We start from the raw sequence: 17117 nt of genomic DNA, 5'->3' as shown, positions 1-17117 counted from the left end.
TTAACCGTGGTTGTACCACACAAGGTAACCCTAGGCACATATATATCCATATGGCCTCAAATACGTAGTAACTGCCCGCCCCATAAATGAGATAGAAAACTCCTATAGATCATATAACGCACATGTGCCATATCAAGCCCTTAGATTGTGGACGTCATATTCAAGGGATATGGATAGCGCACAAAGGGTGTTGATGTTATAATATGTGTAACCCATGTGCAATGAGTCGCGAGCATGACTTTATCACCTAAGACAAAGATGTCAGCGCCACTATAGGCTTGCCAGATAGACAAATAATATAGCTCACATAACGCACCTACGCCATATCATGCCCTTTCCATATTAAATAGCGGACGTCATATTCAAGGGGTACAAGATGACACATGAGATGTCAGTGTAGTGATGTGTGTACCCCATTTGCCATAGGTTGCAAACATAACACATAGGGTATATAGAAAATAAATAATAAATATAGGAGTGCCATGCCCGCACCTCCTAATGCACACCAAAAAGATGTGTATATGATACAACATCCCCGTTGTTATGCCTGTGCCCTATGTATCATAATTTGCAAACACCTAATTCAGGGAATGCAAATGATCAAAGTATCGGTACCAGGGTGACCCGGTCCGAAAACATATTATGCACATGTCAAAATGGTAAGAGGTGCAAAAATTCTCAAACAGAGATCAGTAATAAGAGGGCGGCTAGACGAGAGAAAAGGGAGGAGGATATGAAAAGGGAAAATGTTCTAGATGCTCAAAATAACCAGCAACCAGCCAACAGAACATCACACAGAAATACCTGGTAAATACCTATGTGACATATGAAGGGGGACATATGTTGGCTAACATGGCCGCTAGAAAGTACATAACACACGTGAAAAAACTCCAGCTAGATCACGAGGGGGTCAGTACAAAGGGCAAACAAGGTGATTTAAAAGTTAGGTCTGAGAGAAGAACAAAAAATTATCTTACAGAGCTAACAAATGGGTTTTAAACATCCAAGTAAGATCCCCATTACATATCGCTACTGCAAATAACCGTGGTATGGAACAGTGGTTCCTATACTACAAGATAGAAATCAATGTGACTGATTTTGTTTTCTTTGGCTAGCTCCATGGCTAAAACAGGCACTTGAACTGAGTCCAAGTTACTAAATGAAACATGGGTATAAGGTGCAAGTGTGCCATACCTAGTCAAGATAAATAATGAAGTCTAGAGAGACCCCAATGGAAAAGAGGGGGGGGGAGGGGAAGGGAGGAAAGAGAGGAAGGGGTGGGAAGGGAGAGGTTTAATTGTTGGGGTTTTATATACAGGGAGGAGGAGAGGATAGGGTGGTTACAAGAAACATCCAAAATTAATCTGGTCATTCAGACCTCGAGGATTGCAAGTGTCCAGGGTAAAGATCCACCTGGCCTCTCTCTGTAGCAATAATCTGTCCAGATCACCACCTCTTCTTGGCATGTCAATTTGGTCAATCCCCATAAACTGTATAACTCTAGTATCACCCCCATGTGTACCATTAACATGTTTGGCAATTGGGGTGTCTCTTCGGTGTCGTATGTCTCCAAGATGTTCTCCCACCCTTCTCCTAAACTCCCTGATTGTTTTCCCAATATAGGTAACTAGCTATTGAACCCATTCTACGCCCGGGTGGCGAGCATTTATATTGGTATATTGTCTCCATCATGGTATGTGCTGCTCCATCCTGCGTCCCCATCCTGTCATGCGCTGCTCCATCCTGCGTCCCCATCCTGTCATGTGCTGCTCCATCCTGCGTCCCCATCCTGTCATGTGCTGCTCCATCCTGCGTTCCCTTTCCTGTCATGCGCTGCTCCCATCCTGCGTCCCCATCCTGTCATGCGCTGCTCCCATCCTGCATCCCCATCCTGTGATGCGCTGCTCCCATCCTGTGATGCGCTGCTCCCATCCTGCGTCCCCATCCTGTCATGTGCTGCTCCATCCTGCGTCCCCATCCTGTCATGCGCTGCTCCATCATGCGTCCCCATCCTGTCATGCACTGCTCCATCCTGCGTCCCCATCCTTATGTGCTGCTGCATCCTGCGTCCCCATCCTTATGTGCTGCTCCATCCTGCGTCCCCATCCTTATGTTCATGCTGCATCCTGCGTCCCCATCCTTATGTGCTGCTCCATCCTGCGTCCCCATCCTTATGTGCTGCTCCATCCTGCGTCCCCATACTGTTATTTGCTGCTCCATCCTGCGTCCCCATCCTTATGTGCTGCTCCATCCTGCGTCCCCATCCTTATGTGCTGCTCCATCCTGCGTCCCCATCCTTATGTGCTGCTCCATCCTGCGTCCCCATCCTTATGTCCTGCTCCATCCTGCGTCCCCATACTGTTATGTGCTGCTCCATCCTGCGTCCCCATCCTTATGTGCTGCTGCATCCTGCGTCCCCATCCTTATGTGCTGCTCCATCCTGCATCCCCATCCTTATGTGCTGCTGCATCCTGCGTCCCCATCCTTATGTGCTGCTCCATCCTGCGTCCCCATCCTTATGTGCTGCTGCATCCTGCGTCCCCATCCTTATGTGCTGCTCCATCCTGCGTCCCCATCCTTATGTGCTGCTGCATCCTGCGTCCCCATCCTTATGTGCTGCTCCATCCTGTGTCCCCATCCTGTCATGCGCTGCTCCATCCTGTGTCCCCATCCTTATGTCCTGCTCCATCCTGCGTCCCCATCCTTATGTGCTGCTCCATCCTGCGTCCCCATCCTTATGTGCTGCTGCATCCTGCGTCCCCATCCTTATGTGCTGCTCCATCCTGCGTCCCCATCCTTATGTGCTGCTCCATCCTGCGTCCCCATCCTTATGTGCTGCTGCATCCTGTGTCCCCATACTGCCTCTGACCCGGTCGGCGCCGAGTGCTGGGGGGCCTGAGCAGGCGGGGACACCGGCGCGCTGTGGGGGTCAGGTGCCGGTATCGCCGCTAGCTCAGGCCCCCCCAGCACTTACTATACTCACCTGTCCGGCGTTCCATCGCTGAGCGCTGCCATCTTCCCGGTCTCCTGGCCGTGACTGTTCAGTCAGAGGGCAGCGCCGGCGCGCATTAAGCGCGTCATCGCGCCCTCTGAACTGAAGGTCACAGACCGAAGACCGGGAAGATGGCGCCGCTCAGCGATGGAACGGGGACAGGTGAATATAGGCCGATACTCACCCTCCTGGCGGTCCCTGCTTCTGCGGTGGAGATCGCGGTGTATGTTCAGTGTGAACGCACACCGCGATCTCCCGGGAGCGTCGCTCTGTGAGGCCCAGACTGCGCCGGCGCTTGCGCAGTCTATAGAGACTTTGGACAGAGTGACGCTCCCAGCGTTATATTATAGATACCACATTGACAGGTGGCTCTCTAAATAACCCCTGTGCTTTTACAGTTTACAAATCTTTTCAACCTAAAGGTTTCATGTGTATTTTCATTGAAAAATTCCATTCCGGTACATATTGATTCACACGCTATGCACCCACCACATTTAAAACAACCTGCCGGTCTCTGTGGGAGCCATGTTGTTTCTCTAGGTGCAGTAAAATGGCTATGTACAAGTCTATCGCCTAATGTCTTAGCCCTTCGATAGGTAATGACCGGTTCCCTTCCCAGAGTGTCTCTCAAGTCCCCATCCATCTTTAGGACGCCCCAATGTTTACGTATGATGTTTTTGACAGATGATGCTCCATTATCATAGGTGCAAATAAGTCTCGTCACTTTAGAGGATTCTACCTCCTCCCTCCGAGGTATGAGGAGGTTTTCCCTATTTTGCTTATTGGCATATCGAAATGCTTCTCGCACTCTGTTCATCTGAACTCCTTAAATATGGCGTCCATCACTTGTTAGAAAGGGCATCTGTATGACGGCGCGATTACCCTGCATGACTCATAAGAGCGCTCTATTGGGCAGCTCTTATGCGCTAGAGGTGTCGCAGGTGGGTCGGCATCTGTGCCCCCCCTGCAGCGGCTGAGGTGGCTGAGAGACTATACACATGTCTATCTTATATGCGGGGACGCCGGGCTTCGCCAATATGGTGGGCGGAAGTGACGTATCCATAATGGCGACGGCACTTCCGGTTTTGCGCGTCCTCGCTGCTTGAAGGCAATGGCGCGGCTGCACAGCTAAGATACGGTATGTAACCACTGTTGATTAATTGGGGGACTAATTATTTCAGCTGAATAATAAGCATTGCCATATAAGGGGGCATTATGGTCAGTACATCAGGACTTACTTGGCTGCAGACACAGCAAGCTTTCTGTGGGATTTTCCAGCCACTGCTGAACCCACCTGATACGGACTTGTATGGACTTTTAAGGATTGTCCTGCCTTGGACTACAGAGGGGATTTACTGGCATCTCCTTAAGTGCATAAAACTCCCCTGATGATGCTCCCCCATTGGAGTTGAAACGCGTAGGGAGAAGAGAGACATTTAGGGCTATATTTTGGTTGGTGGGTTCCCATAGCAGGGCTCACTTGGGGCCTGTCCTTGTTAGGACAGGAGCTCTTATAAGGGTTTACAGGGAAGACAGTGGCAGTGTATTTTTCCCTACCCTTGGCCCATAGCATTCTGGAACCACCACCCTCATGGACTTTGAGGGATTTCCATGTGTCCGTCTAAATTGGTAAGACTGATCCAATTTTTTTATCTTGAGCACTGGTTCACTTGAGCAGGTGTGTTTTGTTTATATGTGTTTTGTTAGGATCTGAGCTTTTTTACTCATATTTATTAAAGGTTATGTTTTATTAAGTGGGTATCCTCCATAGCTATTTTCATGATAGCGATAAAGAATTGATATCGATAAAGATTTTTTTAAATTTTTTAATGGTTTAAAAAAATTCACAACTTTATACAAAAAATCAGGTCACCATTTTCTGAGCGCTGTAATGTTTTAATTTTTCTATTGATAGAGGGCTTGTTTTTTGAGTATTGAGCTCTAGTTTATATAGCATATTGGGCTCCTAAAATGTTTTGATCGCTTTTTTAGTTTATTTTCAGAAATAGCTTCCAAAAAAATCAAAGCTTCTGCTTTGATGTTAACCTTATGGGATACATATTTTTATACTTTATTAGATTGAGCAGATATGCATTTTGCAATACCAAATATGTTATTTTTTTTTTTTTTACATTTTGCTATTTGGGATTGAGGAAATTAAAGCTTTTATTTTTTTTTTTTATAGATTTTTTATGTATCTTCTTTAGAAAAGCTGAAGCATCATAGATTTACATTGTAAGATTCACATGCTGCGTTTTTTATGCAAATTAAAAGCTGCATGTTTTTTTTCCTGACTGAATTGGAAAACTGAAAACTGCAGCGTGTCATTTCTCTCATCGTTTTTACAGCGTTTTTCACCCGTAGAAAGAAATAAGAAAGTGCAAAAAAAAGCAGCAAAAACACGGTGGAAAAACCCAGGTGCATCGGGATGTGAAATCTATTTATTTTTATGACTTTCCCATTTTTAAACCATAAAGTCTTTGCATGGTCATATGAGCGTAGATGATAGTATTAGCACATTACAGTGGCATGTAAAAGTTTGGGCACCCCTGCTCAAAATTACTGGTATCGTGAACAGTTAAGCAAGTTGAAGATCAAATGATCTCTTAGGGTATGTGCACACGCTGTGGATTTTGCTGCGGATCCGCAGCGGTTTCCCATGCGTTTACAGTATAATGTAAACCTATGGGAGACGAAATCCGCAGTGCACATGCTGCGGAAAAAAACGCGCGGAAACGTAGCAGTTTACATTCCGCAGCATGTCAATTCTTTGTGCGGATTCCGCTGCGGGTTTACACCTGCTCCAATAAAAAACTGCAGGTGTAAACCCGCAGCGGAATCCGCAATAGAAACCGCAATAAATCCGCAGGAAAAACCGCAGCCCTCACAGATACGTGTGCACATACCCTAAAAGACCTAAAGATAAACATGACACATTTTCTTTGTATTTTAGACAAAAAAATCTATATATTTTCATCTTTTACATTTAAAAAAAGGAAAATGGGTCTGTTAGGTTTCGAGTTACCACCGCTGCACAGGGGGAATCTTGAACAATGTCCTCTGCGGTCTCCCATCCTCCTCCAGCCGCAGCGGAGCCTGCTCAGCAGAGACATCGGTCCCAGCGTCTGGCTCAAGCAGATACTGTGCACTTGGTTACTGCTGCCTTTCCAGGCTCAGCCTTTGTAACCAGCACTGATCAGTGGCGAGCAGACGTTTCAGGGACTAAGTCCTGCTTTTCTTCTACTGAGCATGCCCACGGGACGACCTCTCATTGGAGGTCGGGGGTCACATGCTCAGGTCCTGTAGCGGCTCCGATTGGACCACTAGGAAGGTCCTGGAGAGCAACAACTATAAAAGGTTCACATGGCTGCACAGCCATGTGCTAGTATAATTCAGAAAGTGTGTGTATATATATATCTGGTGAAAGCTCCTTAATCATTCCCATCCCTCCCTAGTGTTGTTGAAAGGACTTGGGTGATTGAGCTACCTAGCGCCAGACTGTGCCATCCAGCACTAGGCACGAGTATACAGTGTCAATTAGCTGCGACCTCCAGTGCAGCGCTTTCCATAACTAGTGTGCTTTCCTGGCCCTAGTTATAAATCGCAATGAGAACAACATTAACAATGGTCATTAGTTTCATAAATTCCCTCCCCCCCATTACATACAAGAGCAGCAAATAATGCATGGTATAACCTAAGATCAGGGTCATCTTCTCTCCACCCAAGGTGTCCATAGTGTCTCAAATGTTCTTCTGCCTTTTCTCTTAACATAAATGTTTTTTTCCATATTCACAATAGACTCAGACTGTCTGAAAAATTCCCTCAACGTCGGCGGATCTTTATTTATCCAGTATCTGGCGATTAGTTTCCGCGCAATATATAATAATCTAGCTATTGCCATCTTATATTTATTGTGTGCCCGGACCGCCTCCACATATCCCAATATACACACTACAGGATCCCTCTCAATCCTACAACCATACGCTCCTCCTATGGCATTAAGCACCGCTGTCCAATATGGGTTCAGATTTGGACACTGCCACAACATATGGAGAATTCCAGCCCCCGGCACCGAGGACACTCAGAAGTCTGTCTAAGACCCGCTCTATAGAGCCATTCAGGAGTCCTACAGTATATACTCTATGGAGAACATATATCTGCGAGAGTCTGCCCGGTTCACTCAGCGATAATTGGAGTATATATTCCATAATCACTTCCAATTTATCTTCCTCTATCCTACCCAATTCCTCCTCTCATTTTCCCTGTGCTATAATAGGATAATTATTTATAAAAGTATTCATTAGATTCTTATAAATGCCGGACACTACCCTTTTGTTCCCCCCTCTGCGCAGACATTATCAATATATCCTTGTGAATAATATAATGGAACTAGAGAGAGTACAAAGGAGGGCAACAAAATTAATAAAGGGGATGGGAGAACTACAATACCCAGATAGATTAGCGAAATTAGGATTATTTAGTCTAGAAAAAAGACGACTGAGGGGCGATCTAATAACCATGCATAAGTATATAAGGGGACAATACAAATATCTCGCTGAGGATCTGTTTATACCAAGGAAGGTGACGGGCACAAGGGGGCATTCTTTGCGTCTGGAGGAGAGAAGGTTTTTCCACCAACATAGAAGAGATTCTTTACTGTTAGGGCAGTGAGAATCTGGAATTGCTTGCCTGAGGAGGTGGTGATGGCGAACTCAGTCGAGGGGTTCAAGAGAGGCCTGGATGTCTTCCTGGAGCAGAACAATATTGTATCATACAATTATTAGGTTCTGTAGAAGGACGTAGATCTGGGTATTTATTATGATGGAATATAGGCTGAACTGGATGGACAAATGTCTTTTTTCGGCCTTACTAACTATGTTACTATGTTACTATGAATCTCCATATTCATCATCTTGCTCTGCGTAACATAAGCATGCCGAAACCGCCCATATTGAAATCTGCAGACCTCTGGTAGCCCATAATCCTCCTGCCACTTTCCAAAGGGCACCAGTCCCTGCGCGTCCTGCACCTGAACCATATACTGTATTCCCAGGCTCATCCAATTTTTAAATTCTCCCATTTTAACAAATTTCGGTAGAGTCTCGTTTTGCCATATCGGGGAAAAATTTGTCAAGTGCTCCAAACCCCTAATCTTTTAATTGCCTCCCAGACTATATGTATCAGCGTTAAAGTAGGATACACCAAACCCATCTTCCTGAAACTTCCTGCCTCCCACCCCTGGACCAAGAGACCCCTCCCCATCACTTGGACCAAGACCCTTTGTATTGAACAAGCCCCAGACACATCCCTCCACCCCCTCATCTGTTGGCCCTGAGCAGCTAAGTAATAAATCCAAGGGTTCGGAAGCACCAATCCCCCTCCATCCTTGGGCCTCTGCAATATCTCAAGTCTGATCGGATGCTTTTCCCCCAGACAAGATCCCTAAATATAGAGTCAATAGTACGAAACCACCGCCTAGGGAACCAGATAGGGGCATTGTGCAAGACGGTCAACAGTTGGAGCATCAAAATCATCTTAATCAAATTAATTCTTCCCACTACTGAGAGATACAGTTTACACCATGCCACTACTTTACTCCTAAACTTACTCAGCAGTGGAATCAGATTCAAATCTGCATCGGGAGTAACACCTGAATGCCCAGAATTGTCTCACTACTGCCAGCCTACTACCCTCCACCGACACTGGCAAATCAACAACACAATCATCTATAGCCATGACAGTGGATTTTTCCCAGTTAATTTTTAATCCCGATATAGACCCAAATGTTTTAATAATATCCATTGCTCTCAACAATGACTCTCTGGAATCCTCCAAAAAAAGCAGCACATCATCTGCATACAGGGATACTTTTTCTTTTCTACCAAGCCATATCTGAACCCTTTAACCGAAGCCACCCTCCTAATTGTCTGCGCCAAAGGCTCCACTGCCAAAGCAAAAAGCAGCGGGACAGTGGACATCCATTCCTAGTCCCCCTATGAAGCGCAAAACTCCCAGACATTTGCCGTTAACTCTGACCCTAGCGGATGGGGAAGTATATAGCAACCGTATCAATGAAATAAAGGTCGGCCCAAAACCAAAGCGTTCCAACACCCTCCAAAGATACTGCCACTCACTACTATCAAACGCTTTACGCGCGTCCAATGATACCACAACCCTACTGCCCCTATTGTCCGACGGCAGCTGCAAATTAAGAAAAAGTCTATGCAATTTAATCACTGTAGACTTATTTGGCATAAATCCAAATTGGTCAGGATGAACAAGATCCTGAACCACCCTCTTTACATCTACCGTCAGCAACGAGATGTGCCTATAAGATTCCCCCAACCCCGGGTCTCTTCCCTCTTTCGGAATGATCACCACCACCACCTCCCTCATGGACACTGGTAATTCACCCTAACGAAGAGCCTCTTCAAAAACCTTTTGCAATCTGGGTGTTACCATCTCAATTAATTGTTTGTAAATTTCACTCGGGATACCATCTGCCCCCGGGGCCCTATTATTAGCCATAGATATAATAGCCATTTCAATCTCTTCTTTTGTTATGGGCACCTCCAGTCTCCCCCTATCACTGTCTTTAATACTCGGGAGCCCTGCTTCCAGAAGAAAACCCTCTATGTCTCCCAATGAGTCCCCCAATCCCGATGAATATAACTGATTATAGAATCGTCTAAATTCCCACAAAATACTCTGTGTCCCCCACCTCCCTTCCCTCATCAGTCTTCAATTTATATACATAAAACGATTCCCTCTGCGCCGCCACCACCACTGACAACAGATGCCCCACTTTTTTCACCTACATCATAAAATAGCGTTTTCTGGAAGGCCCTCCTCCTCTCCGCTCTCCTAAAATACACCTTATTAACCTCTTCCTGTGCACCCCTTAACCTACTCTGATTTTTTGCTGACGGGTCTAGTACCATATCCCTCTCTACCTTCTCCAAGGTTTCTATTATTTCCCTATCTTCTAGCTTAGATTTCGACCTACACCTGGAAATCTCTCGAAACAAGATACCCGTTAGGACCGCTTTCATAGCGTCCCACACCACCCGACTATCTGCACTCCCTGTTATGATCCGGTGACCTTGGAGCAGCATGAGAACTTTCACTGGAGAAGGTGGTAACTATACTGACCGCAATCCTGAACTTAACACCGCAACTAGAAGTAGCCGTGGGGTGTACCTAACAATCCTAGACACCTCGTCACAGCCGGAGGACTAAATACCCCTAAAGATGGAAATAGGAATACTATCTTGCCTCAGAGCAGATCCCCAAAGGATAGACAGCCCCCCACAAATATTGGCGGTGAGTCGGAGAGGAAAAAACATACACAGGCAGAAAAACAGGATTTAGCACAGGAGGCCACTCTAGCTAAATAGGACATGATAGGACAGAGTTCTGTGCGGTCAGTATTAAAACCCTTCAAAAATATCCACAGCAGAATATACAAAAACTTCCTACATCTAACTAAAGATGTAGGAGCGTATATCTGCAACTCCAGCGAATCCTACAATCAGAGCAGGAATACAAACAAAAACAAGCACACAGCAGTGTGCCACAGACACAAAAAAACAAACACTTATCTTTGCTGAATTTGGCAGCTAGCAGGAGAAGCCAGAAAGTGATCCAACACTTCACAAGGAACATTGACAACTGGAAAGGGCTAATGAATCCTGCACACCTAAATATCCCAGTCAGAATTGTAATCAGCAGATACACCTGGCCAGGTCTGCGACTCAGAGACAACTGCATTCCCACCTACAACCACTGGAGGGAACCCAAGAGCAGAATTCACAACAACTCCCTTCATTAATCTTTCAATACTCCTCCAATTCTTCCTTTATAGTATTCATATTAATATATTCCAGCCATAGCGGGTTCAACTTCACCCAACTCCCTTCCCAATCTTCCCCCTATCGGTCTAATAGACAATTCTATGGGCTTATGTTCCGAAATCACCCTTGGGAGGTATTCCACTACACAGACCAGTTGTGTCATTAGCTCATTTCCCAGTGCCATATCTATTCGTGAGAGAGACCCATGCGTCGAAGAATAACAAGATTAGCACACCGCATTCTCATTTCTCACTCTCCACAGGTCCTTCATTCCAATCTCTTTAATATAATTTCCAAATGCCGTCAATTGCCTAATACTTTTACCTGCACTGTTTATGTCTGTCCCACCCCTCATCTATAATATCATTGAAATCACCAATGATCAGTAATGGTAATCCCGTACCTCGCTTAGATAATTCCATAACATCACATAACTTTTTCCCGCTGTATGGTGCTGGTATGTACATAGCTACTATACATAGTGATTGCCCATAAATTTTACAAACAACAAAGATATACTGTCCTTCACTATCAACATGGCTTTCAATTTCTTCAAATGGCGTAGACGCTCCTATTAATAAAGAGACCCCTCTAGCATATGAAGAATACTCTCCCAATCCACATCCTCTTCAACACCTCCACCTTTTACCGTAGTAAATGAGTCTCCTGGAGGCATAGAACATCCGGCCTCCCCTTCCTAGCATATTCCATGATCGCCGTTCTTCGTGTTCCCTCTGACAGTCCTCTTACATTCCAACTAAGGATTTTAATTCTATCACTCATCATACAATTCTATACATGCAAGTTCCCGACCCTTGAAAATATCTTGAGCTCTCCGTATGCAATAAAACTCTTCCCTAAACAATTAACCCCTTCCCCCCCCACATATACAGTAACCCAACAAACCATAACAGTTCTCCCGTTGTATTTTTCCCTCTTACCAGAGAGAGGGTACTCTAACGTCTAGCTACCCTATAAACGTTACCTCTGAACCACTATCTATCTAAAACTCCTCCACACCTCCTCCGCATATGCATATAGACATTATTACTCCAATCAGTCCCTCCACAGTCCATATCGATTAATATGCAGGAACCAGAAACCTCCATATAACAGCACCATCTTTTAGTTTCTTCTTGTCAAAGAACAACACAACACAGTGAGGCATTTCACTCAGCTCACTCCACTCTGCCCTTATCCGCCTGGAGCCGCTTGTTGTTTAAGTCAAGCCATTTTGCGGCCTCCTCCGGTGTTTGGAAAAATGCACTGTTCCCAGGGTCACAACCCTGAGCTTTGCCAGATATAAGGTAGAATAAACCAAAGCCAAGTCTCTCAGTCTTTTCTTTACTGCACCATTGCGTCCTCTGCTTTTGCACCTCGGCCGAGTAATCAGGATAAATGGAAATCTTTTGGCCATTAAAGCCGCTCTTGCTTTCCTTAATATAATGTCTCTGTCTTTATAATTAAGGATCCTAGCAAGGATAGTACGGGGGGGGGATCCCGGCGGGAGGGGTCTCATGAGAACGCGGTGCGCTCTCCACCACATAAAGTTTGGTCAAGTTATCGGCGCCAATTTTAGTGCGGAGCCAGTCCTCAATAAACGCTGTAGGATCTCCGTCCCATCCACCTTCTCGGGGATTCACACTAATCTCACATTATTCCGCCTTGAGTGGTTTTACAAGTCATCATTTTTATCAGCCAGGGCAGCACATCTCTGCAAACATTGAGTGTGAGACTTCTGCATTTTAGAGAGTTGGTCTTCCAGGACACTCACTCTCTCCTCCACTGCCCCCACTCTGGTGTCAGTTTTATTTATGGCTGCCTTCATGCTGGACCTTTCTTCTTTAGCCCCATCCACTCTCTTTGTAAGGGTTGTCAGTGCAGTCTTACAGAATCTAACCAAGTCATATACATCCTTCAATGTGGGCTCCCCTATAACCGGCTCCTCAGCGTCTTCCTGCACCACACTCTTCTTTTCCCACTGTTCATCCTCACCCATTAACCCCTCCTGTACCGAATCAGCCTCTGAGTCTTTTTCCTCCTCAGTCTCCTCCTTTCCCCCTTCAGCCATCACCTTTGCTGCTCCTTCCAGCCTCGCAAACTTCTCAAATTTGGCTGCTATCTCCAGTCTCCGTGCGTAAGATGCATTTGCAGCGTCTGCCTTCTCAGCTGCCTCCATGCTCTCAGCTCCACCTTCAGCTCGGCTCCCAGCTCCTATCCTCGCGTCCTGCTGGCGTCTCCTCACCATGTCCTCGGGTCACCACAGCACAGCGTGTCGGGGGTCTGCCTCCACTTCCCACCACCACCAGCACAGATCGTTATCAGCACTCCGGAGGGACTTTGAACAGGATAAATGAAGCAATGCAGTGGAGAGGTCACAGGAGCTGTTCGCTCACATTGAGTGCTAGGCCACGCCCCCTAGCCACAGATTTTCAATGATGTTCAGATCAGGGGACTGTGAAGGCCATTGTAAATCCTTCAGCTTGTGCCTTTTGAGGTCATCTACTGTGGATTTTGACTTGTGTTTAGGATCATTATCCATTTGTAGAAGCCATCCTCTTCCTCTTTCCAACTTCAGCTTAAAGTAAATAATGCCGGACCAACTCAATGCCCTACCAATGTGTGAAAAAGAGCAATGCCGACCAATTCAATGCTCTTCCAATGTCACCAATGAAGGGGGAAACAATACCTGTGTTTTTTTAATGCACTGCCACTAAACTACACACATATTTAGAAATCTTTATGGAAGTTGCTGCTGAGAATAATGACAGTCTATGCACACAGAACGATCTATTATCAACTGTTCAGTGTGCACAGTCTCAACAGGTTATTAAATGACTGCCAATCAGCAGGCATGTACATCTGAGATCGTGTAATGTAACCGAACCGCAAGTCGGTAATGGCATACCTAATCAACATGCTGTAAATGTTGATGGTGGGAAAAAACTTGTCAAAGAGTCTCCACTGTCACAGGCACCTTTTATCTAAGAGTAATGATGCATAACAGAGTACACGGTTGACTCCGTCTGCATCATTACAGTCAATGGCCCCACTGGCGCATACGCACGAATCCCATTTTGCAGGGGGGTTTGGATGTAATGCCACTGAAAGTGGGAAAAACACAGCGTGAAAGTGCCCAGACTCAAAAGATGCTTTTCTCAATATTACACCTGAAAACTTTCTGTCATGGATTTTCAAAGTAAGTACACCAGCCTCATAAGGTCTACAAGAGCCACTTAATAATGTAAGCAGTTTGCAATGTAATAGCTGATGACAGATCTGCTCTAATGCATGTAAACTACCAAATCAGGTATCGAATGATGATTCTGCACCTGAAAATACGGACAAATGATATATTCTGACAATACAGTCAGTCATAGCTAATATGGGAAAGAAAGTATGGTTGTGAAATGGATTCTATACAGCTAACCTGGAATAAATGTGTGAACAGATACAATATTGTTCATTTTGACTCACTCGATTTAGGCCGTTTTTCCCATATCCAGGTAGGGATGCAGACTTGGAGTAAGGTAACCCTATATACCAAAATACAAGAAAATAAATTATGTCTTCACATATAAGCGATACACAAGTAGGATGTCATTTTATATATTTTAAGTCCTGTAAGAAAAGAGAAAAAAAAAGACAAAATCCTGCTCATTCTATACAGTCCATTCTTTGGGTGGCTCTTTAGAGTTCGCTGCTGCTTCAATTAAAGTGCTCTATATTTTGTATCAGGTATAAGCATTCTTTATCTCAACAGCACCATGTTGTTAGGTACGGTAATACAAGAAAATATATACACTTTTTTTTTTGCATGAAGAAAAAAATAATGTCATGATGCAAAAATCCACTACAACTTTATGTCCACCTCATGATAATATGGCGATTGATGCATCTAAGAAGAATATAAAACCACTTACGAGAGTATGGCTCCCCTGGATTCCTCTGGGAAAAATCTCTGTAGGTTCCAGAACTTAGGCAAAGTGATCGTGTGTCTGCCTCTGGTGAGTTACTATGGCCATCCATGTCTCCTTTGAGATTCAGCCAACTAGATTTAATCTAAGGGGATAAGTCAATTAGATGTCAATTAGAATGATTTCATCTAGACACATATTAGCGTGAAATTGTTTTAGGCAGGTGTGGAAAAATGTTGCAGAGTAAGAATGATTTCAGAAATAGAAATGTTAGTGTGACGCTAGTCACTTCTCACAGTCAAGTCGTGAGTCAGAATGGTCAAGAAGTCCAAGGTCAGAAGCCAGAAGAGTACGTCATAAACAGAAGGAAGAGACAAAAGCGTGGTCAGGTAATGTTCCAAGGTCAGAATAACAGGAGGATAACGGATCAGAGAAGAAGGGGCTAAACACTCGGATGGTCAGAATGAAGTCCAAGGTCAGGCATCAAAAGATCAAGCATACAGAACTCAAGGCACAGGAGAACAAACCTCACAAGCTGAATGTATGTCTGGCAGAGGTCTGGGAGAAGCAGCTCAGTTAAGTAGCATGGTAATCACCTGGGACAATGAACACTTGGAGACAGCCGACACCTCCCAGTTTCAGACTGGGATAGTCAAGCTGTCAATCAGCACACTGACAGCTCAGCACGCCCCTGTACCAGATTTGATGGCCAAGTTGTCAGCAATTGAATCCTAGACACACTGGGAACCGTGTGGGTTGGAACTATGACAGTTAGTGGTTTATCTGTGAGCAATTAATAATATAATAATAATAATAATTTTATTTATATAGCGCCAACATATTCTGCAGCGCTTTACATTATAGAGGGGATTTGTACAGACAATAGACATTACAGCATAACAATGAACACAGATCAAAACAGATACCAATAGGAATGAGGGCCCTGCTTGCTATGAGGAAAAAGGGGAGACACGAGAGGTGGATGGTGACAATTGCTTTAGTTATTCGGACCAGCCATAGTGTAAGGCTCGGGTGTTCATGTAAAGCAGCATGAACCAGTTAACAGCCTAAGTATGTAGCAGTACAGACACAGAGGGCTATTAATTGCATAAAGTGTATGAGAACATGATGTGAGGAACCTGATTTTGGTTTAAGTTTTTTTGAATGGGCCACACAGAGATAGTTGGGTTAATGCGTTGAGGCGGTAGGCCAATCTGAAGAAATGCGTTTTTAGGGCATGCATAAAACTGTGGGGATTGGGGATTAATCGTATTAACCTGGGTAGTGCATTCCAAAGAATTGGTGCAGCACGTGAAAAGTCTTGGAGACGGGAGAGGGAGGTTCTGATTATTGAGGATGTTAACCTCAGGTCATTAGCAGAACCAAGAGCACGGGTAGGGTAGCAATTAACAAAATGTAAGGTGAATGATCAAAAGAAAAGCCTCAATCAAATCAGTATTTCGTATGACCATCCTTTGCCTTCAAAACAGCATCAACTAATCGATTCTTCTAGGTTCCAAACATCTTGGAAAACGAAACACAGATCTTTTGTAGGTGTAGGCTTGAGCAAATCCTTCAGTCTCAAAGTAAATGAACAGAACTAAACAGAACTCTTAATCAAATCAATAATTGGCGTGACCATCCTCTGCCTTCTAAACAGCATCAATTCTTCTAGGTACACTTGAACACAGTTTTTGACTCGTCAGCGAGGTTATTCCAAACATCTTTGAGAACTAACCACATCATCTTGTTTGGATGTCACTTGTGAAAATCCTTGAAAACACAGAAGGATTTGCACCAGCCTACACTCACAGAAGATGTGTGGTTAGTAGTGAGGAGCGAACATGCCCAGATAACGTGTTATTTGACCATACTCTGGTGTTAACCGAGTAATTTGGGCGTGCTTGATAACACGTTACCTGAGCACATTCACTCATCACTAGTGGTTAGATGTTTGGAATAAATTCCCTGCCGAGTGTTTTCAAAAATTGTGTACAAGTATACCTAAAAGAGATGATGCTTTGATGCTGTTTTTGAAGGCAAAGAGGAGTCACAATCACTTTGATTTTGTTAAATTTATTAAAATAAATAATTAGCACTTCTATTTTTGAAACCATTCTTACTATGTAGCATTTTTCCACAATTGTCTAAAACTTTCACAGTACTGTAGCTGTAACTGATGGGGAAGCAGGAATAGAGGCAATGAGGCCAAGGTGACTAATCTCTAATTACTGGTGAGATGTAGTTAGAGATCATTGTGGAAAAAGGGAAGTGGTAAACAAAAAAAGGCAAAAATGGAACATTGGAGACCAAAAAACCCCAATAATAAAATTTGAAATGTGATTCTGCAGGTGG

At 44.5% G+C, this 17117-nt stretch overlaps 1 protein-coding gene across 1 annotated transcript in view; it reads right to left on the bottom strand.

Moving 5' to 3' along the window:
* Window positions 1–17117, bottom strand: part of ABLIM2 (actin binding LIM protein family member 2) — a 288154-nt gene that overhangs the window by 30786 nt on the left and 240251 nt on the right. Inside the window, exons 15-16 of the mRNA XM_069744770.1 lie at window positions 14769–14907; window positions 14323–14381 (exon numbers count right to left, since the gene is read on the bottom strand). Coding sequence (XP_069600871.1) covers window positions 14323–14381; window positions 14769–14907 — 198 coding nt within the window. The remainder of the gene's footprint in view (window positions 1–14322; window positions 14382–14768; window positions 14908–17117) is intronic.

Source organism: Ranitomeya imitator, chromosome 1 (assembly GCF_032444005.1).
Source record: "Ranitomeya imitator isolate aRanImi1 chromosome 1, aRanImi1.pri, whole genome shotgun sequence".
NCBI classification, from domain to species: domain Eukaryota; kingdom Metazoa; phylum Chordata; class Amphibia; order Anura; family Dendrobatidae; genus Ranitomeya; species Ranitomeya imitator.
Note: the sequence above shows the minus strand (reverse complement) of the source record. Positions and strands in the feature narration are given on the sequence as shown.